The sequence below is a fragment of the Tenrec ecaudatus genome, chromosome 18 (genome assembly GCF_050624435.1).
Source record: "Tenrec ecaudatus isolate mTenEca1 chromosome 18, mTenEca1.hap1, whole genome shotgun sequence".
Lineage (NCBI taxonomy): Eukaryota > Metazoa > Chordata > Mammalia > Afrosoricida > Tenrecidae > Tenrec > Tenrec ecaudatus.
The window spans coordinates 10197416-10224028 of NC_134547.1; the positions used below are offsets into that span (position 1 = coordinate 10197416).

Consider the following 26613-nt stretch of genomic DNA (forward strand, 5'->3'; position numbering starts at 1 on the left):
TTATTCCTCTAGTTAACCCTGTTAACATAGATTAGAGATAGTTAGTTTAGTGTGCCAACCTGGCCGATAAACACATATGGGATTAATTGAAGGGCAGAAGGATAAATGGCTCAGTGAGCCTCACCTTTCGAGTTCTCGGGCCTCTTGCTTTCTGATGGTCAGACCAGGGTTCACCTGCCTTAGCAGTACCCTGCTTCAGCTGGCAAGGCTGACTTCCTTCAAGACATCCCTGAGGAGAAACCACATGGACCTACCCCGATGCAGCCCTGGGTGCTGGAGCAGCCGTGTTGAGACCCCTGCCAGTGGTGAGATGCTTACACGCTCACTGGCTCAGCTTTCCTCCTGCAGTTGGCATCATTGCCTCTGTTTTGTGAGCTGGAGGAGGACTTTGTGGATTGGTGTTGGACATATGGGTTAATGTTGAACTTGTGGACTTGGGCAGCACTGGGCTAGGATGTTTTCTTGATGCACACTTAACCTTTATATAAAACTTATACATGAGTTTCTGTGGATTTGTTTCTCTAAAGTACCCAAATTAATACAGATAGATACATACATACATATATACATACATACAGATATAACATGCCACTAAGTCTATTTGGACTCATATAGGATTATATAGAATAGAGCAGAACCACTGTAGAGTTCCAAAATGTAAATCTTTACAGAAAACCTCATGTTTTCCCAAGAAGCAGCTGGTGGATTCCAACTGCTGACTCTGCAGTGGGCTGCCCACTGCTATTCCTGTTTGAAATCAAGATGCTTTCAAAAGCCCAAGATTCTACTGTGCTGTGCAATGTCTTATTTCATATGGTTCTTCGATATAAAGCAACCTTCCTGAGATGATTGGTCAGCTTTACCATCCACTAAGTCATCCCTCAAATAAGGTGGTGAGATAGCAGGACCATGAAGATAACGTGTCAGGAGAGGAAAGTGTCATTTGGACGAGGAGGATCCCTGTGTTGAGAAGCTCAGTGACTCGGGAGACACATCTACACCAACTCGCTTAGACAATGAATACAAAGAGACTAGCAGTGTGGCAGAGAAACAAACGCACTTAAATCTGGAGGTGCTGTGGTGAACAAGAAAATGGAGCCTCATGGCAAGATACTTGTCAGGGACATTGGAAATTGGTTTGCCTGGTCATGGGGTTAGATTTCAGGACATCTGGGCTGAGGCTTACTGGTGGAGTGGGCTGTCTCTGAGGACTTCCAAGCACAGCTAAAATATATTTATAGCAGCTAGCCAACAGGGCAGTACATACTCCAGAGCTTGACATACTATTGCCCAGAGAAAGGTATGTTTGGACATCGTGGAGAAGAGCTTGTCTTGATTGAAGAGACCTTTTTGATCCTGAATGGTAACTGGGTACTTAATGATATACCTCATTGTCTTGTAATATCACGGTTTTGAATATGATGCTTCTGTATAACGATTGCAATGTCCAGCAAAGACATAGAGTGGGATGGGGGGGATGATATGTGTGCAAGATAGCAAAAAGTTCGCACGGGCTACAATAGGAACAAGTCAGACCGACTTGGTTGTTCCCTCCTCAATGCTGGCTCCGACTTCATCCAGACACTATCAATGAAAATCTGCTCCCAATCGGTACAGGAGCCATCTTTGGAGTCAGTTCCCACCGTCAACATCACACCTTCTACCCTGAACGCCCCACAGTTTAGACCTCTGACATCAACAGGACAGACCTCCTGGGGTGTCGAATTAGCATAGTCCACCACTTCCGGTCACAAATTAGAACCTGAGGGTGTCATGCACAAGGAAGGTGGTATTTCCAGCCCAAAGTCTAACTGGAGGAGGAGCTCCTCCAGCAACATTATTTTATCTTATGACAGGGGGAGCTAATAGTGATGAGTTCAAGATTGAATAAGAGGTTTATTGATCTTTCCTAGATGGGGATATAGCTTATAACAGCATTTAAGCTACATCTTGAGATGTCTTTTTTTGACTACAAATGTGACACCATTTCTCATGAATCTGGCAGAGGAAATCTTATGACTGGCTGATTCCAAGTGAGCAACACCTGTCCATTTCACCTCCCTCACTCTTAAGATAATGATCTGTATGCTTTCCAGTTTTGACAACTTCCAGCTTTCCGAGATTCACACTTTGCACAGCCATATTTCAATTAGTAACAGATGTTGGCAGCTGTTTCCTCTTGCTCCTCTCAGGCCCCCTGGAAATAAAGTCCAGATGTCTCTCCTCCATCCACATCATTTGGGGTCATTCCACTTTGAGAAGGCAGTTCTTTCTCAGGCATATTTTGAGTGCCTTCCAACCTCAGGGGGTCATCTTCTGGAACTATGACAAAATGCTGCTGCTGATGATGACACTTTCCTTATGTGACAATGGTCCGCTGCTATTCGTAATGTTTTCTGTGGCTACTTCTTCAAAAGTGGACTGGCTATTCCTTCTTCATAGTATTTTCTTAGTCTGGAAGCTCAGCTGAACCATGTTTACATGGGGTGCGGGGTGACCCCCCACCCCCTGGGATTTGATATACAAGTGACATAGCTTTCAGCAGGCCAAAAGCACACAAGCCACTATGGTACCAAATGGAGTGGTAGGCGGGCAGAAGAGTCCTGATCTGGTCAGTCTTGACACAACTGAGGGAGGTTTTCTTCAGGATAAGGCCATGTCTTAGTATAAACTGTCCATGTATGGAAGCTAGCTGACTTCTGCTGATGGATTGGGATCCTGCCTCAGGGTCACTGATCTACTATATTGCCAACTGGTCCTATGAGCCCTCAGAGAAGTGATGACCTTGGATTGACCCTGCTGATCTCAAATTCATTCAGCTCAGCATCCACCAGCCTGTGGTCTTCTTGTGTCTTCCCACGCTCCCTTTGTTAGTCCATATAGCAACAAGAATCAGGGGCGGTCCTTAGCTTACTTCTGCCCTCCAAATTTGAGCCAGCTTGGATTGATAGACTTCAACTGGGTGAGCCATTTCTTGATATAACTGCGTTTAATATGCATACACAGTTGTGTCGCTGATTCTGCTTCTCCAGAGGAGCTTCCCTAACACAGCATACACACAAAGCACAACAGCAAACACTAGTCATGAAACAGGACACAGACAGTTTGAGGCATGTTTACATAAGAGCACAAATAAGTTGCTTCCAATCAATAATTGCAATGGATGTCAATGAACTAAATGCTCCAATGGAGAGACAGAGTATTGGAATGCATTTGAAAATATGGTTTGGAGACTCGGGAAAGATGGTGGCCAAATAGGTAGCTCATGCCTAGAGCTCCTTGGAGATCGGTCTGGCTGGACCAGAGAATGTACCCTGGTGCAGATAGGAACTGTAAATACAAGGAATCCAGGGAAGATTATCCCTTCAGGACCAGTGATGAGAGTGGTGATTCCTGGAGGGTGGAGGAGAAAGGGGAACCAATTACAGGAATTTACATATGAACTCCTCCCTGGGGGACTGACAGCAGAGGAGTGGGTGAAGGGAGATGTTGGACAGTGCAAGATATGACAAAATAATAATAATTTGTGGATTGTCAGGGGTTCATGAGGTAGGAGGGAGCAGAGAGGGAGGGGGAAAAATGAGGAGCTGATGTCAGGGGCTCAAGTGGAAAGCAAATGTTTTGAGAATGATGATGTACACAAATGTACAAATGTGCTTGACACAATGGATGGATGGATGGATTGTGATAAGAGTTGTATGAGCTCCCAATAAATTATTTTTAAATTTTAATTAATTTAAATAAAAAAGAAAACATGATCTAACTCTATGCAATTTCTCTGGGACATTCCTTACCCACAAGGACAGAAATACGTTGAATGGAAAAGAATGGATAAATATCCCATACACATCATAACCAAAAGCTAGCTGGGATAGAAATCTCAGTATCAAATAAAGTAGGTTTTAATGCAAAATCTGTTAGGAGAGAAACATACTATATAATGAGGAAAGGATAAATTTATCAAGAAAATTTAACAGTCAAAATATATATGCCCTCAATAACACAGCATTTAAATATTATACTATAACAATAGTTGAAGATCCCACAAGTCCACTTTCAGCATTCGAACATCTTAAGAGGTCAGTAAGGAAACAGGGCCAAGATCTATGTCACATCGCAGGCAAGGTTTGCTCTGTTCTACATCCTCTTCTGGATCCAGCTTGATTTTCCGGGAGCTGCTTGTTTTACGTGTTGCTGTGGCTTATGAGCGAGATGGCATCCCGTGACATTACTGTCAACCACGTTGAAGTATAATCAATTTTGCTGAAGTAGGTTTTACATTTGTCACTGTAAACTTCAATTGTTTCCCAAGGGTTCAAAAAGAGTGGAATATTAATTATGAGTGGAATGCTACTTGGAGTCACATGGACCTCTTCGGTTTTCATGTTTAATGTGAGAATGATAAGGCATTATCATATGGAAAGTAAATATTCAGATAAATTTTAGAATTCTTTTTAATACATTTTATGCTGTTTTGTGGCCTGCTATATATTTCATTGAAAGTGCTAACAGTTGGGCGGAGATTTGCATGGTCGGCAGTAGGAAACCAGCAGCACCTCCGAGGGAGCAAGACAAGGTTGTCTACTCCCATAAATAGTTCCAATCTCGCGGAGGGGGGGGGGGGGCAGGGAGAAAAAAAAGAAAAAAGAGGAGCGGATTCCAGGAACCCAAGCGGAAAGCGAGAGTTTTGCAAATGATGAGGGTGACAAATGTACAAGTGTGCTTTACACAACTGATGTATGTGTGGATTGTGAAAAGAGTTGTATGAGCCCCAATAAAAAGACTCAAAAAAAAAGAAACCAGAAACGGGGGTGGGGGTGGGGGAGTGGGAGGAGGAAAACGAGGAGCTGATCACAGGACTCCATAGAAAGTCAATGTCTAGAGAAGAACGAAGGCAACAGATGTACGAATATGTCTGATATAAGTAATGGATGGATTGTAGCAAGAGTTGTAAGGGCACCCAAAAATGATCTAAAAGATAAACAAAAAAACACCCAGTTACAATCTCAGGGGGTAAAACACACAAAACAAAACATGGACTGCCAAAAGAATAAACAAAATGTCTTGGAAGAAGTTCACCCAGATCCTCATTAGAGGCAAGATATGCTAGATTTCATCTCATGCACTTTGGACATTTATCAGAAAATTCCAGTGGGTAGAGGACATCATGGATGGTTAAACGGACCCATCGTAGCATAGACGGACGGACAAAGTGGCTGCAGCAATGGGCTCAAACAGAAACACAATTGTGAGGATGGGACAAGACGGGCGGTGTTTCCTTCTGTTGCCCACAGGCCCCCTAGGAGTCAAAACCAACTCCAAGGTACTGAAAACGTGTATTTTAAAAATTATTGTCCACGTGCTTAAGATTGTTAAAGTATATAAATGTTGATTCACATATGGAACACCTATGAAACCACCTGATACTCTTGTTCTCTTAGCTCTCTTCAAACAGTAAATTGCTTATTCTCATTCTCTGTTTCACGCGGACACTGAAGAGTACGTATCGAATAGCCTCCACTGCTCCAGACTAAACGCTAATATACGGCCTAACACTGCCGCTAGCCTTTTCTAATCATCTTCAGGAAATGTTTGCTTTTGTGCATTCGTAACGATCTTTGCTGGGTAGTTAACCACTTGATAGGGCTCTTTTAGCTGTAGTCTATGGGATTTTTAACAAATGACCGGCTAGGACTATGCAAATGTGAGGTATACGTAGCCTCCTAGAAGGGTTGTAGCGTGTTGCTAATAATGGGGAAAAGGTAAATGACACCTTGTGGCTTCGCACCTGGAGCTTGTTCCCAGAGTGTGTCCTCAGATGGAGGAGGGAGGACTTCTTGACAAAGACTCACCCACACTAATCGCACACGTGTGGTTTTCCCAAAGCGTGTGTCCTCTGGTGCAGAAGGACAGATGACTTACCACTGAAAGTACGCACACACTCCTTGCCCACGTGTGGCCTTTGTCCAGAGTGGGTCCGCTGGTGCATGATCAGCAGTGACTTCAAAATGAAGGCTCGCCCACACTCCGTGCACACATGTGGCTTCTCCCCAGAGTGTCTCCTCTGGTGGACAAGGAGGCTTGACTTCCAGCTAAAGGCTCGGCCACATTGCTTGCACATGTGTGGCTTTTCCCCACAATGTGTCCTCTGGTGGTCAAGAAGGGGTGACTTCTGGCTAAAGGCTCGCCCGCAGTCATTGCACACGTGTGGCTTTTCCCCAGAGTGTCTCCTCTGGTGTATGATGAGATGTGACTTCTGGATAAAAGCGTGCCCACACTCACCGCACACGTGTGGCTTCTCCCCAGAGTGTATCCTCTGATGTGTGATGAGATGTGACTTCCGGCTAAAGGCTCGCCCACACTCATGGCACACATGTGGCTTCTGCCCTGAGTGCATCCGCTGGTGTATGATCAGTTGTGACTTTTGGCTAAAGGCTCGCCCACACTCATTGCACACATGTGGCTTTTCACCAGAGTGTCTCCTCTGGTGAACGAGGAGGTTGGACTTCTGGCTGAAGGCTCGTTGACATACCTCGCACATATATGGCTTGTCACCAGAGTGGATTCTTTGGTGTGTGATTAAATCTGACTTATGGCTAAATGCTCGCCCACACTCATTGCACACGTGTGGCTTTTCCCCAGAGTGTCTCCTCTGGTGGACGAGGAGGTTTGACTTCTGGCTGAAGGCTCGGTCACACACCTTGCACACATAGGCCTTGGCACCTGAGTGTATTCTTTGATGTTTGATTAGATCTGACTTTTGGCTAAAGGCCCGCGCGCATTCCTTGCACACATGTGTCTTTTCCTCGGAGTGTGTTTTCTGATGGCGAAGGAGGGAAGACTTCCAGCTAAAGGCTCGGCCACACTCTTTGCACGCATGTGGCTTTTCCCCAGAGTGTAGCCTCTCGTGGACAAGGAGGGACGACTGCCGGCTGAAAGCTCGCCCACACTCATAGCACACATAGGGCTTCTCTTGGGGGAGGGGCCTTTGGCTTGTGATGTCATCTGACGTCAGGACACAGTCTGGTCTGTTCTTTCCGTGGTTGACTACTCCAACACTTGAGGCTCCCACTTCCTCCCTGACTTTATCCGTTCTCACAGGTGACCCCCGCTGGGCTGAGACGGGCTCTGTTCCTGCCCCTGGGTGGCCTGCTCTAGGGCTTGTTGAGCGTCTCTCATTTGGGCCGGAGGATTCCCCGGATGTCGCTACACACGAGGGCTTGTAGGCGCTGTCTCTCTCCCGATGCTCAGTGTTTTCCCCCCAGCAGTTCTGACCACCATCCTGCTGTTCTGGCTGCTTCCGAAGTTCCGGGCAGGATCTCCAGGGATGGAAGGGATGCTCAGCACCTGAGTCTGGGGAGCTCTGAAGCAGGAGATGACTGAGGACTTGCTGACAGGGCAAAGGCAAAAGGCAGGAGGCACCGTTTTTTGGCTTTGTTTCTGCTGAAGAAAGAAAGTGTTCTGTTAGAACAGCCAGGAGGGGCCTCCTTGGCGGCCACCCTTCCCACGTGACTCACATCCCCAGACGGACGGAAGCCCCTGGGGAGGACAAATGGATAATGGCCGTAGCGGAAAATTTCCCAGGTTCTTCACCAGGGACTCCTTCTCTACCAAGACAATGCTCCCGCTGGCGCCTCTCACTAAACAGGGCTCATTTGGACAGAGCGTCAATGGGGCAGGACGGGCAGCGTTTCCTTCTGCTGCACATAGGGCTGCTGTGGGTCAGAACTGACTCAGCGCCACGTGACCACCACCACATGGGGGGGAAATCATACGGCATAAACCACTTTACAGTTCACATGCAGCTTCTTGTGACTAAATACAGTAGGCAACCATGAAAGAAGTGTTTTTAAAGTTTTTCTTGCCCCTGTTAATATTGCTAAAAATTGACATTGACAAAGTTACCTGTGGAAGATCCTAAGTTTAAGTGTGGACTGAATGGCTTTTATTCAGGCTCACATAAGGAGGGCTTAGGCTAAGAAAGAATATTTATACAATTTATCAGTTAAATCCCAACAAACTCTCTGAAGCCCTCTCGTAGATAATGCTTAAACGCTGTACTTTGTCTCTTTGTACACGAAGCGAAAGCAAGTCGGAACAGGTTTTGGTAGCACTGCCTCACTTACCTGTTCTCAGTGTCTACAAAGTTAGCTGGTGCAGAATAACAAACAAACCAAAAAAGTGCTCACAATAATAAATGAGGTGGCATCAGGTCAATTCAAATTCATAGCCAACCCCGGGGTGACGTAATTGAATTGCTCTATCGGTATGTTATTCTGTTGATTTATTTTCTAGTACTTGACCCACGGCGTTTGATGGGCGCATAGTACCACACCTTGCCAGTGCCGCCACTGGCTGGGTTTTGATTCACCAACCTGAACTCCCTCCCCAGGAAGCTTCGACAAAGAGAAAAGCACATCCACCTGTTGCCATCAACTAGAGCATACCCCACTGGCAGAGAACTAGGTAAGCAAGCTACACAGACCACTGCAGTGAAAGGCTGGAGTGCTCACATAATTCTGGAACCCTGACTTTTAGAGGAAACGAAAACAGCAACCAACAGCCCAGCCACCTTTGGAGCTCCTCCTGCTGCCCCACCACCTGGGCAAGCGACTCTACCAACTCTGGTTCCACCTGCTCATCAAGAGTGTGGCAGTTACAGAATCTGTTGCCAATTGGAGACTTAAGAGTGAAGCCTAGCCTGTCAATCAGGTCGCAGTCTGATGACCTCATTTGGAGGTGCTAAGGAGATAAATAGCTCACTGGAAACAGGACACATACACTCTCTCTGGCAAAACATTCAAAACATCCCTGACAACGAACTTGGAGTTAAAGCCCTGGAGCTGGAGGAGCCACATAGAGACCCATGCCGGCGCTAAGATGCTTTCACCACCACTGGATGCACAAGACTTTCCGCCCACTCACCTGTGACCTTCCTGCACTTGGCGTCATTGCATGTGTTGCCTGAGTTTGAAGAGGAATTTATAGATTGGTATTGGACATATGGGTTAATATCAAATTTATGGACTTGATCTGGACTTGGCTGGGATGTTTTCTTAATATACATTTACTCCTCATATAAAGCTCTTTCTTACACACGAGTGTCTCTGAATTTGCTTCTCCATTCAACCGGACTGACACAAATAATCACCGCCAACATCAGCCACACCCGCACTCCACTGAGCGGCAGGAGCAGAGACCTGCACATAAGCTCACATTCTCTATCACGACCTCCGGGAGACAGGTACCAAGTGCTAGGAACACAGCAACATACAGCCATCATTTACATACAAGTACACCACCACAATGCCTGTGACACATCAGGGAGTTTCTGTTGACACAAAGAAACAAGACAGTCGCTCAGTCAGGAGACCTAAACACAGAGACAAAAGTGCTTTCTGAGGAAGAAACATGAATGGAATTACCTGTGAAGGAATTCAGAAGAATTGTAGTTAGACACCTTCAACAGCTTTATAGAGAGACGAAAGAAAAACTAAGGCACAGAAATAACTTCCTAAGAATGTGGGACAGTAGAACAACAACAACAAGACAAAACAACACATGGAAACCACACCGGTAGAGCAATTAAAACAGAAGATTAATACTATTTCCAAAAAGAGATCATATACTGAAAGGACAAAGGAAAAGAATTGATTCAATGGAAGCTTAAAGCAGCTTAGAGGAGATAAGTCTTGAATTTATTGAAAGATCAGAAAAGCAGAAACAAAAAAATCTGATGAGAGCTTAAGATTACATGGGAGACCACCAAAAGGAGTAATTTAGATGGGACCAGAAATCCAGGAAGAGGTTTCTAACCTTGGGAAACAAACAAACAAGAAAGCTGTAGTAGAAGCAATATTGGGGGGGGGGGGGGGGGATACGTCCAAAAATTATGAAAGACAATAAGCATTTAAGTAACTGAATAGAACCATGAACAGGACAGACTCCTGCATAAATATATTTATTTAATATGGCTTTTCTAGCCATCATCCTTGTACTTATCATCAATGACCCCTCCCCTGAGGGTCTGAGTAGAGAAGGTGGGGGAGACACTGAGTGGATTCAGTGGTGAGGGCCATCCTGCTGCACATAAGAAGAGCTCTCAGAGGCTGAATGGGGAATCTGACTACCAGCAAGAGCCAGGAGTAGAGCTTGTCCTGGGATGTGCACCTCCTTGAGCCAGAAGACAGCGGTGACAGCAGAGGGGAGGAAGAGGAGCACCAACAGCAACACAACATGAGACACAGTGGTGGACTTCGCAGCCCATGGAGCAAGAAACGCCAAGGGATTTGGGGGAGGAGGCTGGCTTGGGAAATTGGGTGCCTCTGGGTCCTTAATTGGGGAAGGGCAGCTTCATTTGTTAACCCCCCAGAGCTGGAGCTGAGCTCCTTGGGTGTGCGGCTTATAGCAGAACGGCATGCCCTTCGCCCTTTATTAGCATCCGTGAGAGAACTGTGCCACACATCCCAGCTGAACAACTGCATCCTGAGCGTTTCTCACCTGCACGGTTACCTGTTGACATTGTTAAGAAACCCGTTAATCATGAAGTAGAAAAAATGCAACGACAAATGGACTGCCAACAGCAGTCCTGAAGGGCAGTACAGAATGCATCAAGGCTGTACATATTTATGGAAGTAGATTCTCACATTCTCATGGCCCCCCTCCCCCACAAAGCTATGTGGGGATTCAAAGCTCAACCTTTCAATGACCTGCTGAGTGCTAGCAATTATGCCACCAAGGCTCCTGTGCCACATAGCAGGCGGTCAAAAAACTCCTACAGAATTAGGGAAAGGAAAGAAGAGAGGCACATCCTCACCCAATGAGAGCAGACTCCCATAAATCTCCAGCATCACCTCCTTGTACAGATCCTTCTGCTCAGAGCTCAGTCCCTTCCATTCTGCCTTTGTGAAGACGATGGTGACGTCCTCCAGTGTAACAGGCTCCTAAAATGAATCAGTGAACATGGAATCCACATCAGCTTTCCCAAGGAGAGGAGCTAAACAAATGTCCCTGGAGAGTCAATATTTAAGAATTTCACCTAAGCCTTTTAGACAACACAGTTGTCCACAGCATGTTCTTGTTGACATGGTTGGATACATGGCATTGGGATAAATCTATAGGGACCATCAGTGATGTACAAAATATATCCTGGGGTTGGAATATGTGTGTAAGGTCACCAGGGAATTAATTTGTCAACAAATATGACAAAATTAAAAATTTACAACTCCCCTGATCCAGGCTGATGAACCACAGAAACATAGGTGAAGGGAGACCGTAGACGGCATAAGATAGGAAAATAATCATGTATAACTTACCAAGGGTTCATGAGGGTGAGAGGGTGGGGAAGGGAATAAAAAAATTGAGGAGGTGATACCAGAGGCTGAAGTAGAAAGAAAATGTTTTTAAAAAGATGATGGCAACATATGGACAAATGTCCTTGACACAATGGATGTATGGATTGTTATAAGACCCGTAAGAGCCCCCGATAAAATGATTAAACAAGGAAAGAAAAAAAACCCAAACCAACAAAAAAATGTATGATTCATTGCTATATTCAATTTCCCCTCATAACTACCCTTCAGGGCAAGGTAGAACTTCCTCTTGGGTTTTCCAAGACTATCCATACTAACGGGAGTAGAAAGCCTCATCACTCTCTGGCACAACCGCTGCTGGATTCAAAATGCTGACCTTGTGGGTCACATCACAAAGTATGGCATGTGGCAGCACGAAGGCTCTTGCTGAAGAGCATTAGGCAGTAGTTCAATAAATGCCTTTGAGAATTCTTAAAGGAGAGATTCAAGTGTGAGGGCATATGGGATGGGCTAGAAATGAACAGAAGGCATCCTGGAGGTGGGACCTGTGCTAACTGTTAAGACATTGTGAGGCGTTCAAGGAGAAGATGGAAGGAAAGTTCAATGAGAGGGAAATGTGGAATTGAAGAGATGGGTCTGGAAGGAGCACTGCGGAAAAGTTTAGGAAACTAACTGGGATCTGTAAATCCACAATCTTTGTCTACCAATGTTAATGATCGTTCCCAACCCAGTCCTCAACACGACACTCACCACGTAGAGTGGTGTCACATATCATAGGAAACTTATTACAGAACAGCAGACACATGCCACATAAAGGACGTTTGTAGACAGTGGTATCACCATCATTGGAATCACCCAGGGAGGACACATAAGATGTCATTTCTCCACTCCCATCACGACTGGTGGGGCCAGACAGCAGGAAACTGCACACCTGGTCAGGTGCACAGGAGCTGCCCACGGCTCCTTAGGTCTCCCGTTGGCTAAGGCTGAGAGGTTCTTCTCCGTCTAAGGGCAAATCTGTGAGTCACTGGTGTGCAGCCTGCAAGGCTGTCTGTGATGTGTCTGTCTGTGGGGGAGATGGGTTACTGTTGCAATAACAAGCTTTGTTACAGCTCCTCCGCAAGGGTACTGAGTGTGGTCTGCACTCATTCATTGATCCACGGTTACTATCGTACACAGAAAACTTTACCCGTAGAAATAACAAGAAGCCATTGAACCAAGGCTGTCTAATCCATGCAGGCGCATAGTGTCGCCACGATACAGAGGACACTCAGAAGCTGTCAATCTTTCTGAAGCAGGTGTCATCTTTCATTTGTACAGCTGATGGGCAGCTCAGACAGGTGCTTCACAGACTTCATGGTTGGCCAGGCGAAAAATCCGAAAAAACAGACTGAATTCCACCGAGTCAATCCTGACTCACAGCGACACCTCTGTGGATTTCTGAGACTCTTAACTGTTTATGAAGCAGAGCGTGCTTCCTTGCTGCTGCTGGTGGTTTCAAGCTGAGCCATGCAGATCATAGGGCAACAAGCAACAACAACCTCTAGGGCTCTTGGGCAATGTAAAGGTCAGTTACATAAACATTACAAAACCCTTGACATGACAGAATGAGTAACTGGTTGTAAAATTGGAATCAAACTTAAGCATTGAAAGGATGGTGCAGGTCTGGGCAGTAGCTCTATCTGTTATCCATGGGTCCCCAATGGGTTGGAGACAACTCAAGGGGAACTAACCTCAACGACAGAGAGTTCCAACTCACCAGGATTTGGGGCTTCTCCTTTTGCTCCTGGGGAGAGTCCAGAGACTGAGAAGACAAACCTGCAAGAAAACAAAAACAACAGAATGTGAGGAAGGACACCAGCCACAAGGATCCCCGAGTAGCTTCTCAAAACGTGAGATAGAAAAAGTAGCCAATTGACTCAGTTGTGCCCACCCATATATTCAACCTGCTGGAAGAGCTTTGGAACCCCACCCCTCCCATTCCACAGCCCCTCATCCACTCTCACCTTTTCCCTGATGTCTCTGAGTCCGTTGTTTCATGGTTTCCACGCTTTCTCTGTGCTTCGAGGAGAAAATCTTCTCCCAGGTTTGCGCTTCCTGGTCAGAATGGAACAAGCGATGCAATAGTCTAAATCCAGTCCAGTGACTGCCTTAAAATCCGGCCTCTTGGAACGTGTTTTATATCCAGCAGCATCTCTGTTGCCTGGGGTAGCTTCTTCATACCGCACCCATCAAACTTCCTCATTTTCCATTCATCGAAGACACATAGAATGGAAACGAAAGTGAGGCTGCTGGATCCTTTGTGTGTGCTCTCCACTCTAGTCTCTTCAGCAGCACCACATCCTCTCACATGCCTCAGCCGTCATCCACAGAGCCTGAGCTCAGACAGGGGCTCTGGAGTTTCCACCTTGATTCATTTCTAATCTGGAAGCCTTCAAATCTGTTCCCTGACACGCTCTTCTCTGTCTGCCCAACTTGACTGTGCCTGTTGCTCCCTACATCTCAGGCTCCATTCCCATGTCCGTTTCTGCGTTTCTGTGCCCTGAGTCAAAGGGAACACAGAGTACAGCTCAATGCCTTTGGATAAAGAATCTCTGAAATGCCCAACAGACAGTCAAGTTATGAAGCAGCAAGCTTCGGCCTCCCTGGGCCCAATTGTCCACTTGTGATCAGCTCTTCAAGTCCCTGTCATTGGAGACCTTTGTAGGTTTAAATTGAGCCACTCCAAGTCACCATGACTTCTGCAAAGATAACCTGTTAGTGTGCATTTGCGTATGTCACCTGACCCGGAAACAGTCCTCCACTCATTTGCTGTTGGAAGGTGGTCTTAGAAGGCAATGCCACCTTCAGAATTGTCTCAGATGGATTAGCCCAAACATCATCTCACCCCACCCACTGGCTGCTGTGAGCTCCCCTGGAGTCCACTGAACTTCAGATATGCAGAAGAGAAGTGCTCCTACATTTTTCAAGTCTGCGATCTCTCAGGAGCTGAATGCCAGGCTTACCTTCCAAGCCACCTCTGGGTGGGTTTGAACTAACAAACTTTCAGCAAGTGAGCTTAATTGTGTGCACTTCCTGGAGAGTCCACATTTCTGCCTAAAAATGAAGACACTCAGGCCCTGTCCTCAAGGCAATTCCAACTCAGAGCATTAGATCATACATCGGGGTCCTGTAGATATTCCCACCTATAGTGAAACTCTCCAAGTTGATCATGGCAAGAATTCCAAAAAAAGAAAGGAGACCATCAAGTCTACATACATGTGAACTGATTAAAAGAAAGACAAGGGCTAGGTTACTCTTTCTTCATAGGCTTTCTTCCTTAACAGCTGTAAAAATTACATTAAGCCAGGAAGCAGGTAATATATGCAGACAACACTGGTTGAGAGTAACAGACACTTACAGGAGCAGGACAATGTGACCTTGTAAAGTCATTCTTGAGACCCATTAAGTCTATGCCACCCAGCTCTTGCCCAGACCACAAACTCTGCCCTCCTGAAAGACCAAGATGAACTTGCTTAGGAGACATGCACATAGACATCTGTGACACCTGAGACTCCTAAAAGGACCACTGCAGCACTAACCTGGGATTCAAACAAAGAATAAAGAAACTGTGTACATGGTAAGTGTACCAACATCTCTATCTAGACACTCTGCTCTCGGTTTGCAGACTCCAACTTGGCTCAATCCTGTATACAGGTCCAAGGCTGGGGGTCGGGGGCAAGGGAAGGGTCAGGAAAGAACTTGTAAAACTGTTGAGGGTGGACATGTCACTGTTATTGCCAAGGAAAAGACCAGGTGCATTCCAGAAATTCTAGGTTTATTTCTGCGAGCAATCATGGAAACAATGGGGTTTGTAGCCTCCCAGGCTACTTCCCAAATCCAATGAATAGCAAGCAAGCAAATGATAGGCTCTTAACAACGTGGCCAGCTTGTGACAATGTCCAACAGGCTTGTTAACAATGAACCATTTCCAAGGAAAGAGACAAAGAAGGTGTGCTCCACAGGGATCAGAGAGAAATCCTTGGGTCACAGGCTTCAGAGATTATCAAAATGGCCTTGCTCCAAGAAACAACAGTGAATCTTGACTCACATAAGTCCTGCAAACATCTGGTACGATTGGACACTCTGCTGCCTATGGGGCGTCCCCATCGCAGGTGGCCCGGTGTTACGGTCTACTGCCCACGTGGGGCTCCTAATTTTTAATAAACGCCTTCAATCCACTTTGACTTGCTAGTCTTTTTTTGTCCAGCCGGGGCGCTAGAATATTCACACCCACCCAACAACGCTGCCAAGAATGAGCCACGAAGGGGGTCCTTTCTAGTCAAGGATTCTTACTCCTAGACGAATCCTACTGTCTTCAAAAAAAAACCAAACTATGAAGTCTAGGTCACTCTCGCCACAGCCCCAGAGCGGAGTGGAAAATCACAGTCGTGCGCAGGATCTTAAGAAAGCCAAGTTGATGCGTTACCCAAACTCAACCGCCCAGTGCCGTGCTTGGTCGCGTCCTTGTTCCTCAATAGGACCCCCAATCCCAACCTTTCACGATCCCTCCACGTGTCCGGCAGAACCTCCTTCTCCCAGGACCCCCTCCGCCCCGAAGGCGGGCCGAACAGCAGCCCTGATAAGAGCCGTTACGACGCGGCCGGCCACCAGGTGAATTTACAGGACAGTCGCCGTTCCGGTGGCAATCTCACCGGCCTCTCGTCTCAGAATACCTATTCACTAAAACAGGAAGGAATTCCCGACTGAAACGTCAGTTCTGCAAGCTACCGCCAGAGCAGCACCCCGGGCGCCTGTCAATGACGACTTCCGGCTCCGGTCCCGGGCGCGCGCCGTGACGTAGAGGCGTTTCCGGCTACGGCGCCCCACGCTCGAAACCCGTGGGTTGCGGAAGTCCGACTTGGATCTCTCTTCTCTGCTGAAGTTGAGTTGGATTCCGCTGGAAAGACGAGGCTTTCCGTTCCTGTGAAGATTTGCAGCCTGGCTTTTACACATCGTGCTTGGTAAAGCACAGGGGCAGGAGACAGGACGACGGGATGGATTGAAACAGTCGCTGCTAAAAGGGATTCAAACAATTGGAGTAAATGAGGGGGAGGGGTGGAGTGCAGACCTTCCTGAGTTTTAAATTGAGTCTTTCACCATCACTTTGTCTGTTCTGGGAAACAGTCAGGACTCCTGGCTGAGGCTGCTGTGGGCTAGGAAGGTGGTATCTTGAGTGGAGGTTGTGCTTGCAGCCAGACACCTGCCGGCGGACTGGTGGACAGGAACCCCTACAGCAACAAGCAAAACCTTCACTGGATCCAGTTGAGCATGTCACGACTTACTTCAGTCACCCAAGGACTTAGTTACCAGACTGATGGAAATTCCGAAGGCAGCTGAGAACACACAGCCAGCGGAACTCCTCTATGAAAAGGAATCGGACTTCTGCTTCCAGAAGGCCAAACAAACTAGGTTATTTAACGCCATAATAAACACAATGATTCTGAATAATTAAAAAAAAGTTGGGTTTGTCGGCCACTGGAGATCCCTTCATATAGGGGTTTAGGAGTGGAGATGGGTCAGTCAGGGTGCGATGTAGTACCGATGAAGAGCACAGCTTTCCCCCAGATCCTGGATACTTCCTCCCCCCAACTACCAAGATCCGAATTCTACCTCGCAGGACTGGATAGGGCAGAGGTTGTACACTGGTGCATATGGGAGCTGGAGGCACAGGGAATCCAGGGTGGACGATACCTTCAGGACCAGGGGTGTGAGGGGCAATGCTGGGAGAGTGGAGGGTGAGTGGGTTGGAAAGGGGGAACTGATTACAAGGATCCACATGTGACCTCCTCCCTGGGAGATGGGCGGCAGAGAAGGGGGGGAAGGGAGACGCCAGATAGGGCAAGATATGACAAAATCACAATCTATAAATTATCAAGGGCTCATGAAGGAGGGGGCAGCGGGGGAGGGGAAAAAAGAGGACCTGATGCAAAGGGCTTAAGTGGAGAGCAAATGCTTTGAAAATGATTAGGCAAAGAATGTACGGATGTGCTTTATACAATTGATGTATGTATGTATATGTATGGATTGTGATAAGAGTTGTGTGAGCCCCTAATGTAAAAAAAAATTTTTTTTAGGTTGGGTAGACAAATGTCAAGAGCTAAAAATAGGCAAGTTGTTTTTTTTTGGCAGTTCATGGTACTTTTCATATTCTTCACCAACACAATAAATCAAATGCATCGATTATTTTTTCCTCTTCCTTATTTAATATCTTAACTTTTATGGGCATATGATGGTGATTTGGAAATGCATTGGTTTGTACCAGATGCAGCACAGACCTCAAAGCGACTGTCTGGATTTTCAACACTTTATAGAGGTCTCCTGCAAATGCAATGCTTGCTTTGATTTCTTGACTGCTGTTTCCATAAGAATGAATTGTGGTGCCCTACAAGAGGAAATTTGTGACCACCTCAATCTCTTCTCTGTGTATCGAGATGTTACCTATTGTCCCAATTTTCAGGAACGTTGTTTTCTCTTCACTGAGGTGTAATCCAATACTGAAAGCTGTAATCCACCTCCTTCATCAGAAAGTACTTAAAAATTTTCCACACTTTCAGTGAGCAAGGTTGTGTCCTCTGTATATTACAGGTTTGTAGCCTTTCTCCAATCTTGATGCTGCATTCTTCATATAATCCAGATTCTCTGCTTCTATACTCAGCTTCTATAATCACATTACGTATTGTGAGAAAAAACAACCGGGATGCACACCTTACCTGATTTTAAACCATGCAGTATTCCCTGTTCGGTTCCTAGAATTGACCCTTGACCCATGTACTGCTTCCCCACGAGCACAATGAATGGTTCTAGTATTCCCATTCTTCTCAAGGCTAGCCATAGTTTATGGTCCACAAAGACAAAAGCCTTTGCATAGGAAATAAACACAGGAGACATCTTTCTGGTATCCTATGCTTTCAGCAAAGATCCATGTGACATAAACATTGATAGTCTTTGTTCCCTTCTGAACCTGGTCTAATTTCTGGTGAATCTCTGTCACTGTACTGCTACTGTTTTAGGAAGATCTTTAGCAGAATTGCCCTTGTATGTCATATCAACGATATTGTTCTAGTTTGTACACCCTTCCCCGTAAGGAGGGATCTCTTCCAGGACCTTGGTCATGAATCTTTGTAGCATCTTCCAAATTTCTTTGGACAGACAAAAGTGCTTCCAGTGCTTCATCAGCTGTTGAAACTTCATTTAGTGTTCCAGAAATTCCTGGAGCCTCCTTTTTGGCTAATGTCGTCAGTGCACCCTGGAATTCTTCCTTCAGCCTTATTGGTTCTTGATCATATGCTACTCCTCGAAGTGGTTGAATGTCAACCACTTCTTTCATTACACGGACTTTGTTTATTCTTTCCAGTTTCTTTTGCTGCTCCCTACATGGTTCGATATTTTGCCCGTGGAATCTTTCAATATTCTCATGCAAGGTTTGAGTGTTTTCTTTTGTTCTTTCAGTTTGAGATATGCCCTTTGAAAATTTCTATTCAGCTCTTTGACTCGAATTTTTCTTCCATTTTTCTTAGCTGCTCTATGAGTAAGAGCAGGTTTGAGTCTTTTCTGACATCCATTTTGCTCTTTTCTTTCCTTCCTGATCATTTATTTTCGTGTATGATGCCCTTGATTTACTCACATAGCTCATCAAATCTTGTCATTATTCAGTGCATCATCTGTTCTAACATGTTATCATAATTGAGGTGGGAGATATTCAACTCATGTTTTGGCTCTACTCGACTTGTATTTTCTTCAGCTTCTATCTGAGCTTACATGTGAGCAATTGATAATCTATTCCATGGTATACCCTTGGATTGCCTTCAGTTGATGATAGCAAGCTTCTCTCTCATCTCTTCCCAAAATATAGTCAATTTGATTTGTGTACTCACTCCATCTGGAGAAGTCCATGTGTAAAATTGAATTATGTTCAAAGCAGGTATTTCTGATGATGTCATTCTTCCAAAGTTCTACCATGCCATCTCCAGCTTCATTTCTATCACAACATATTTTTAAATGACTGTTCCTCTTTCCAGTCATTGCATTCCAATCACCAGTAATTATCCATGTATCTTGATTGTATGTTTCAGCAACGTCAGACTAACATGAAATTATTCAATGTCTTCATCAAGAGTTTTAGTGGTTCATGGAAGAACATCAATGCGAATGATCATGAGGTGTCAATTGGAAGACATATCAGAAGTTCAAAAATACACAACCAACTCCTTGTGAAGGGGTATGGATGCAAGAGACTCCAAACTCACCTGCAAGGTCATTGGGCAGTCCCTGAGAAAGGTCACACAGAACGGTGATTAACCCAGGGTGTGTATGGCACTGATGAACCTCACAATTAACCTTTAGTTCTAATATTTCCGACCCTTACTATTAAGGTTTTTACATTTTACCTCATTAATCATGTTAGCTTTGCGTATGTTCATTTGTATATTTAAGATTGTTCAGTACATGAAAGTCAAGACAAATAACTTCAGAAACAGTAACGGGTGTAACAGTTACCTGAGGGTACAGGAAATGGGGTGGGGGGAGGAGAATGGGGAGCTGATAGCATTGATGATTATGTAACTCCACTCAATGGGATTGAGCAACAGAATTGTACACAAAGGATTTATTAGCTTGTGTGGGATTTGCCAATAAAACTATTATAAAAAAATCAAATCATCTTCACCGTTAAAAAGAGTTTTGGTAGCATGTCCTGGACTATGGATATAGCTTATCACAGCAGTGCATTTCAAGATACATCTTCAGATGTCTTTTTTTTGTTTGTTTGTAAAGTCTTTATTGAGATAAAACAGAATGAAATTACCCAATAAATGCAACATTTTAGGAGTTTCAAGAAGTTATCTTAGTCCAATTTTTCATTTTTTCTTCAAGATAACGTGATTTATTAGGATTAAATCATTATGACATAATGAATTACAGTCTACAAAATTAGAATATAATTGTGCAATTTATGTTTGATTCTTTTGCTCACATTTTATATTATGCTTATTTTTTTTGCAGGCTTACAGTGTTGTGAGATGACACCCCCCTTAAACAGCTATTTAAAGTCAATCACATCATCAACATAATATTTATAGATACTGAAAAAACATACAATGGAGTACTACGCATCACTAAAAAGCAGTGATGAACGTATGAGGCACATAGCGGCATGGGAAGAACTGGAGGAAATCATGCTAAGCGAAGTAATTCAGACACAAAAGCACAAGTACAACATGAGCCCGCTGAGGTATTAAAAAAAAAAAAAGCAAAAGTGGCATAGGGGAAAAAGCTACTGTATACAAGCATTTTTGGGGTGAAGACTGTAGTATGGCAGAGACCAGACCAAAACCAGGGATGCACATGGCAGATGTCTCTTTTGACTATGAATGTGATACCATTCCTCTTGAATCTGTCGTTCCTGGCATAGGAAATCATGACAGGCTGATTCCAGATGACCCGTCCCATTCCATCTCCTTACCCTTTAAGATATTGATCTTCATTTATATATTGATGCTTTCCATTTCACTTTTGAGGACTTTGCCCATTCCAGCGTGTAACATTTGCAGCTGATGCTTCTCATTTTAATTCATGCCCCATGCAATCACAAGTTCAGAAGGCTTTCAACTTATTTGAGGTCACTCTCGTTTCAGAACCTAACTCTCGATACGACTATTTTGAGTGTCTTCCAACCCAAGAGGCTTAGCTTCTGACACTATCTCTGACAATGTTCTGCTCATATTCCTGGGGGATGTTGTATCTGGTAAAGGTCCGCTACTATTCATAAAGTTTTCTGTGGCTTATGTCTCAAAAGTGGAGTCTATTCCTGTTTTATATGTTCTTAGGAAGTTCTGCTGAAACCTCTTCACTTGGGGTGACCCTATGATTTCATAAACCAGTGACAGGTTTTTCCGCAACCCAGAAGCATACAAGCCATGAAAGTAAGCCAAATTAAGAGAAGTGGCAGGTAAGCAAAATAGCACGGCCATGATGTAATTGAGACAGGTTTCCTTCTGGGTATGACCTAGTCTAAATATAAACTGATAGTGAACAGCATCTACCTGGATTGGGACCCTGCCTCTGGTTTTGTACACCTAGAGGCTCAAGTCTAATAAAGCATACACATAAAAGGAATCAACCATTAATTTTTTTAAAAATCAGTAGCAATAGTAATTGAAAAGGACAAAGGGCACTTGATTCACTTTCTTTTAAAACAGCTTGTCATTTCTTATCAATAATTACTGTGGATGTAAATGAACGAAATGCTCCCATGGAAAGACAGAGTATTGGGGTGGGTTTAAAACATGACCCAGTGGAGGGAGGGTGGGGTGCAAAGGGGAAACCAATTACAGGGATCTACATAGAACCTCCTCCCTGGGGGACTGGCAACAGAAAAGCGGGTGAAGGGAGACGTAGGACAGTGTAAGGTATGGCAAAATAATAATTTATAAATTATCAAGGGTTCATGAGGGGGAGGGGAGTGGGGAAATGAGGAGCTGATGCCAAGGGCTTAAGTGGAGAGCAAATGTTTTGAGAATGATGATGGCAATGAATGTACAAATATGCTTTACACAACTGATGTATGTATGGATTGTGATGAGTTGTATGAGCCCCCAATAAAATGATTAAAAAGAAATAAATTTTTTTTAAAATGACCCAATTTCCCTGAGACAATTCTTACACCCTAGCACAGAAATAGATTAAATGGAATAAGATGGGTAAAATATTCCATATACAAAAGAACCACAAAACAACTGGGGTAAAAAAAACCTCAATATCAGAAAAATAGGATTTAATAAAAAATAGAGGATAATCATACATATTACTTAGTGATAAAGGGGTCAATAGATCAAGAACATTTAACAATGATAAATATATATGCTCTCAATAACATAGCACATACTTAAAAAGCAAACACCGATGAAGGAAAAAATGGATGCCCCCGTTAACAATAGGTGAAATTGTCAATGCATCTCTTTCATCATTAGAACACCTGGCGAGAAGGCCAACTGGGAAGTGAGACCAAAATCTGGCACCTCACCAGCAATGTTTGCCCTGTTCTACATCCCCTTTTGAGTACAGCGTGATTTACTGCAAGTGGTTTTTGGATACCTTCATGTGCGCTAGAAAGAGTCTGGCATCCATTGCGTGTTCCTTCCATCGAGTTGAAGTATAACTGATTTTGCTGAAGTCCTTATTACGTCTATCAGTGTGTGCATCAATGGTTTCCCGAGGGTTCAAACACGAGTGTGAAAGATTCGTAGACGAACACTACTTGGCGTGGCATTGCTCCCCGCACCTCTTCTGCTAAATGCAGGAATGATAAGGCGCAACCACATGGAAAGTGGATGTTCAGAGAATGGCTCAGAGAACTATTTTTGTGTATTTTATGACTTTTTGTGGCCTGCTGTTTTATTGAAAGGACCAAGGACCGTCCAAATAATACACAATCTATCATGGAAGGGTTGGACCCATGGCAACATACATTGACACAGGGCCTGCCCCAAGGGGCTCAAACACACAACAGTGGTGAGGCTGGGGCAAGACTGGGCCGTGTTTCACTGCTGTCCATCGGGTGGTGATGAGTCAAAACCAACTCTGAGGTCCTAAAACGTCTATTTTAAGACTTAATGTTCACATGCTTGTACTGTGTGCTGAAGAACATTAAAGAGCGACATGTGAATATTGAGTAATGAAGCACGTGGAATATCCATTAAGCCACCTGGTTCTCGGATGTTCTCTTGGCTCCCTTCAAACAATAAACTGCTTAGTCCCCTTCTGTCCCACTGACAGTGGGCATTCATTAACCTCCCATTATCCCAATATAAACCCAACATATAAGGAAACATGGCTTCCACCTTTGTGGGTACTGAATGACTTCATAGGACTCTTATGAGCCAGTCTTTGTTGATTTCTACCAAATGACCGGCTAGAACTATACAAATGTGAGGTATTTGTGGCCCACTAAAGAAGTAGCACTGGATTCGGATAAGAGTTGTATGAGCCCCTAATAAAATGTAAAAAAAAAGAAAAGAAAATGATTAGGGCAAAGAATGTACAGATGTGCTTTATACAATTGATGTATGTATATGTATGGATTGTGATGAGTTCTATGAGCCCCTAATAAAATGTTTAAAAAAAAAAAAAAAGAAGTAGCTCTGTTAATAATGTGAATGACGCCATTGGGCATCACTCATGTGGTTTGTCCTGAGTGGATCGTCTGGTGGATGAAGTGTGACTTCCCAACAGAGGCCCGCTCGCACTCCTTGCACCCATGTGGCATGGCACCAGAAGGTCTCTGGTGGGCCCAAAGCTTTGACTTCTGCCTACATGCTCGCTCACACACTTTTCACACATAATGGTTTTTCCCAAGTGTCTTTTCTGATGACTGAAGAGTTGGAACTTCCAAAAAAGCTTGCTCACACTCCTTGCGCACAGACGGCTTTTCAGCAGTGTGTGTTTTCTGGTGAGTATTGAGACCTGATTTCCACTTAAAGGCTCGGCCACACTCCTTGCACAGATACGGTTTTTCCCCGCTGTGTGTTTTCTGGTGAGTATTGAGACCTGATTTCCACTTAAAGGCTCGGCCACACTCCTTGCACAGATATGGCTTTCTCCCCGAGTGTATCGACTGGTGTATGATAAGCTCCGACTTCAAAATAAATGTTTGTGCACACTCCTTACACACATGTGGCATTTCCCCAGTGTGGGTTTTCTGGTGAAGGGTAAGCTGCCACTTCCAAATAAAGGCTCGATCACACTCCTTGCACACGTGTGGCTTTTCTCCAGAGTGTCTTTTCTGGTGTGTGATAAGTTTCGACTTCAAAAGAAAGGCTCGCCCACACTCCTGGCACACGTGTGGCTTTTCCCCAGTGTGGGTTTTCTGGTGTTTAATGAGATCCGACTTGTATTTATAGGCTCGCCCACACTCTTGGCACACTTGTGGCTTCTCCCCCGAGTGCGTCCTCTGGTGTGCACGAAGGTTGGACCTCCGGCTGAATGCTAGCCCACACTCCTTGCAGACAAATGGCTTTTCGCCAGAGTGCTCCCTCTGGTGTATGATGAGCTGTGACATCCAAACAAAGACATGCCCACAGTCCTTGCACACATGTAGATTTTCACCAGAGTGTGTCCTCTGGTGTGCACTAAGTTTTGGCTTCTGGCTAAAGGCTCGCCCACAATCCTGGCACACATGGGGCCTTTTCCTGGAGTGTGTCCTCTGGTGCTGGATGAGATGTGACTTACGGCTAAAACCTTGGCCACAGTCACTGCACACGTGGCGCTTCTTCTGAAGAACGGATCTCTGTTTCGTCTTGCCATTTGACTTAAGACCCCAATCTGGTCCTTTCTCTCTATGGTTGACTTCTTCCAACCTCGAGGTTTCCAATTTCTTCAAGACTCTCTCTGTTTGCACAGACGAAATTTTGGGGGATGAGATGGGCTTCATACCTACCCCTGTGTGGCCCTCTTTAAGACTTGCTGACTGTCTCTCGGTTGGGCTGGAGGATTCCACTGAAGTCCCTCTGTCCACTGTCCTCACACACAAGCCTTTAGAGGTGACGTCTCTCTCCTGACTCTCAGTGTTTTCCCTCCAGCAGGTCTGACCAGAATCCTGCTGCTCTGGTCGCTTCTGAGGTTCTTGGCTGGAACCCTCTGAGTGGAAGTGATGTTCAGCACACAAGCCTTGGGAGACCTGAAGCAGATGTTGGCTGAGGACTTGCTGACAAGGGAGATGTAAAAGGCAGGAGAAATAGGAGGTTTCTTGCTTTGTTTCTGCTGCGGAGAGAAAGTTTTTCATTAGAACAGCCACGAGTAGGTCTGCCTCCCTCTGATACTCAGCATTCCCTAATGACACATAGCCCCTGAAAGCAGTTGTCCCTGGGTCGGACTGTTCAGTGTTTACAAAGTTATCTGGGGCATAAAACAAACAAAGACCAAGACAATTAATGCTCTAAATACTCAATGGTTTGGCATGAAGTCAATTCAAATTCAAGGCCAACACCTGAATTACAGAGTGGAAAAGCTCTAACAGGTTGCTTTTCTGTTGGTTTAGTTCCTATTGCCCGACCCACAAGGCTATATGGGCTCTATACCCGAATGAAGCGCAGTGCCCAAGCTGTCCAGCGAAGCCCCTGCGAGGCTTTGAGTCACCAACCTGCACTGTCAGCCTCCCAGGAACATGTGACAAAGAGAAAAGCAAACTCACTTGTCGCCCTCACATAGACTGTGCCCTGCTGACAGAGAACTAGGCAGCCTTGCTGCCCAGGCCATTTTGGTCAAAGGCAAGAGTGATCAATTAAGAATTCGAGAACCCTGAACTTCAGAAGAAAGGAAAAGCAATCAACAGACAAGCCACCTTGAATCTCCTGCAGGCCCACCAGGTAGGTTATGGCCCTTACTCATGTCCCACCTGACCATTGTCAATCCCTATGAAACCCATTCTCAACTGTGCTGCCGGAACACAGAACTGTGCATAAGCTCACAGCCTCTGTTAACATCCAGCAGCAGACAGGTAATGAGCACCATACCATCACCCATTCTACACGAACCGGCCGCCACAGTACTCGGAAACAACGGAAAATGCCAGTTCGGGAATCAGTAAGACAGAGGAACTTAAACAAGTGATCTACACACTGAGGAAGAATGCTAATGAACTACACGACTAGGAATTCCGAAGAAGGGTGTTTGGACTATTTCAATTGTTTTATAAAAAAGACAAATGAAACACTTTGTGGCGCGGTCAATGAAAGAAAGAAATGAGACTCTAAAAAAACCTTAAAAGGATTTCTGGAAGTACAAGAAGGAAATAAATGAAAAATAGGAATCACATAAAAACAGCAAATAAAGCACAGAAGATGAAGATGAGTTCAAAAAGAGATCATACAATGAAAGGCGAAAGAAACAGAACCGAGGCAACGGAAGGCTAAAGTGGCTTAAAGTTGACAAAGCTCAATGAATTAGCTAGAAAACAAGCAGAAAACAGAAGCTAAAGGCTGAAAATAACTCAAGAATTACATGGGAGAACATCAAGAGGAATAACTCACATGTCAATAGAAAGCCAAAATAGGAAGAGACTTTCATAATTAAATAAAAAACAAGAATACTCCTGGCCCATCAAGCCCCAAGGACAATATTCCTGCTCAGAGCAGCAATGCACACAGAGGCCCATATGGTCGGCCCCATCATGGGACACGATGTCCCTCACAGACCCATAGCGCTACAGGGGACAACACTGGAGACACAGTGCAGGAATTGAGCCTGATCTGACCCCACCAACACT

The 26613-nt window shown here is 44.9% G+C and overlaps 1 protein-coding gene across 7 annotated transcripts in view; it reads right to left on the bottom strand.

The window, feature by feature from the left end:
* Nucleotides 1–26613, bottom strand: part of LOC142432716 (uncharacterized) — a 41184-nt gene that overhangs the window by 2247 nt on the left and 12324 nt on the right. For 2 of the 7 annotated variants that reach the window (XM_075537949.1, XM_075537950.1), the window contains 2 exons: nt 5923–7443; nt 814–4971 (listed from right to left, as the gene is read on the bottom strand). In XM_075537949.1, the coding sequence (XP_075394064.1) occupies nt 4388–4971; nt 5923–7443 (2105 nt within the window). In that variant the 3' untranslated portion in view covers nt 814–4387. Of the gene's footprint in view, nt 1–812; nt 4972–5922; nt 7444–10816; nt 10944–12152; nt 12379–13071; nt 13131–13318; nt 16095–23441; nt 25110–26613 lie in introns of those variants that run through there. The other 5 variants (XM_075537953.1, XM_075537952.1, XM_075537951.1 and 2 more) reach the window with 5 other exon arrangements.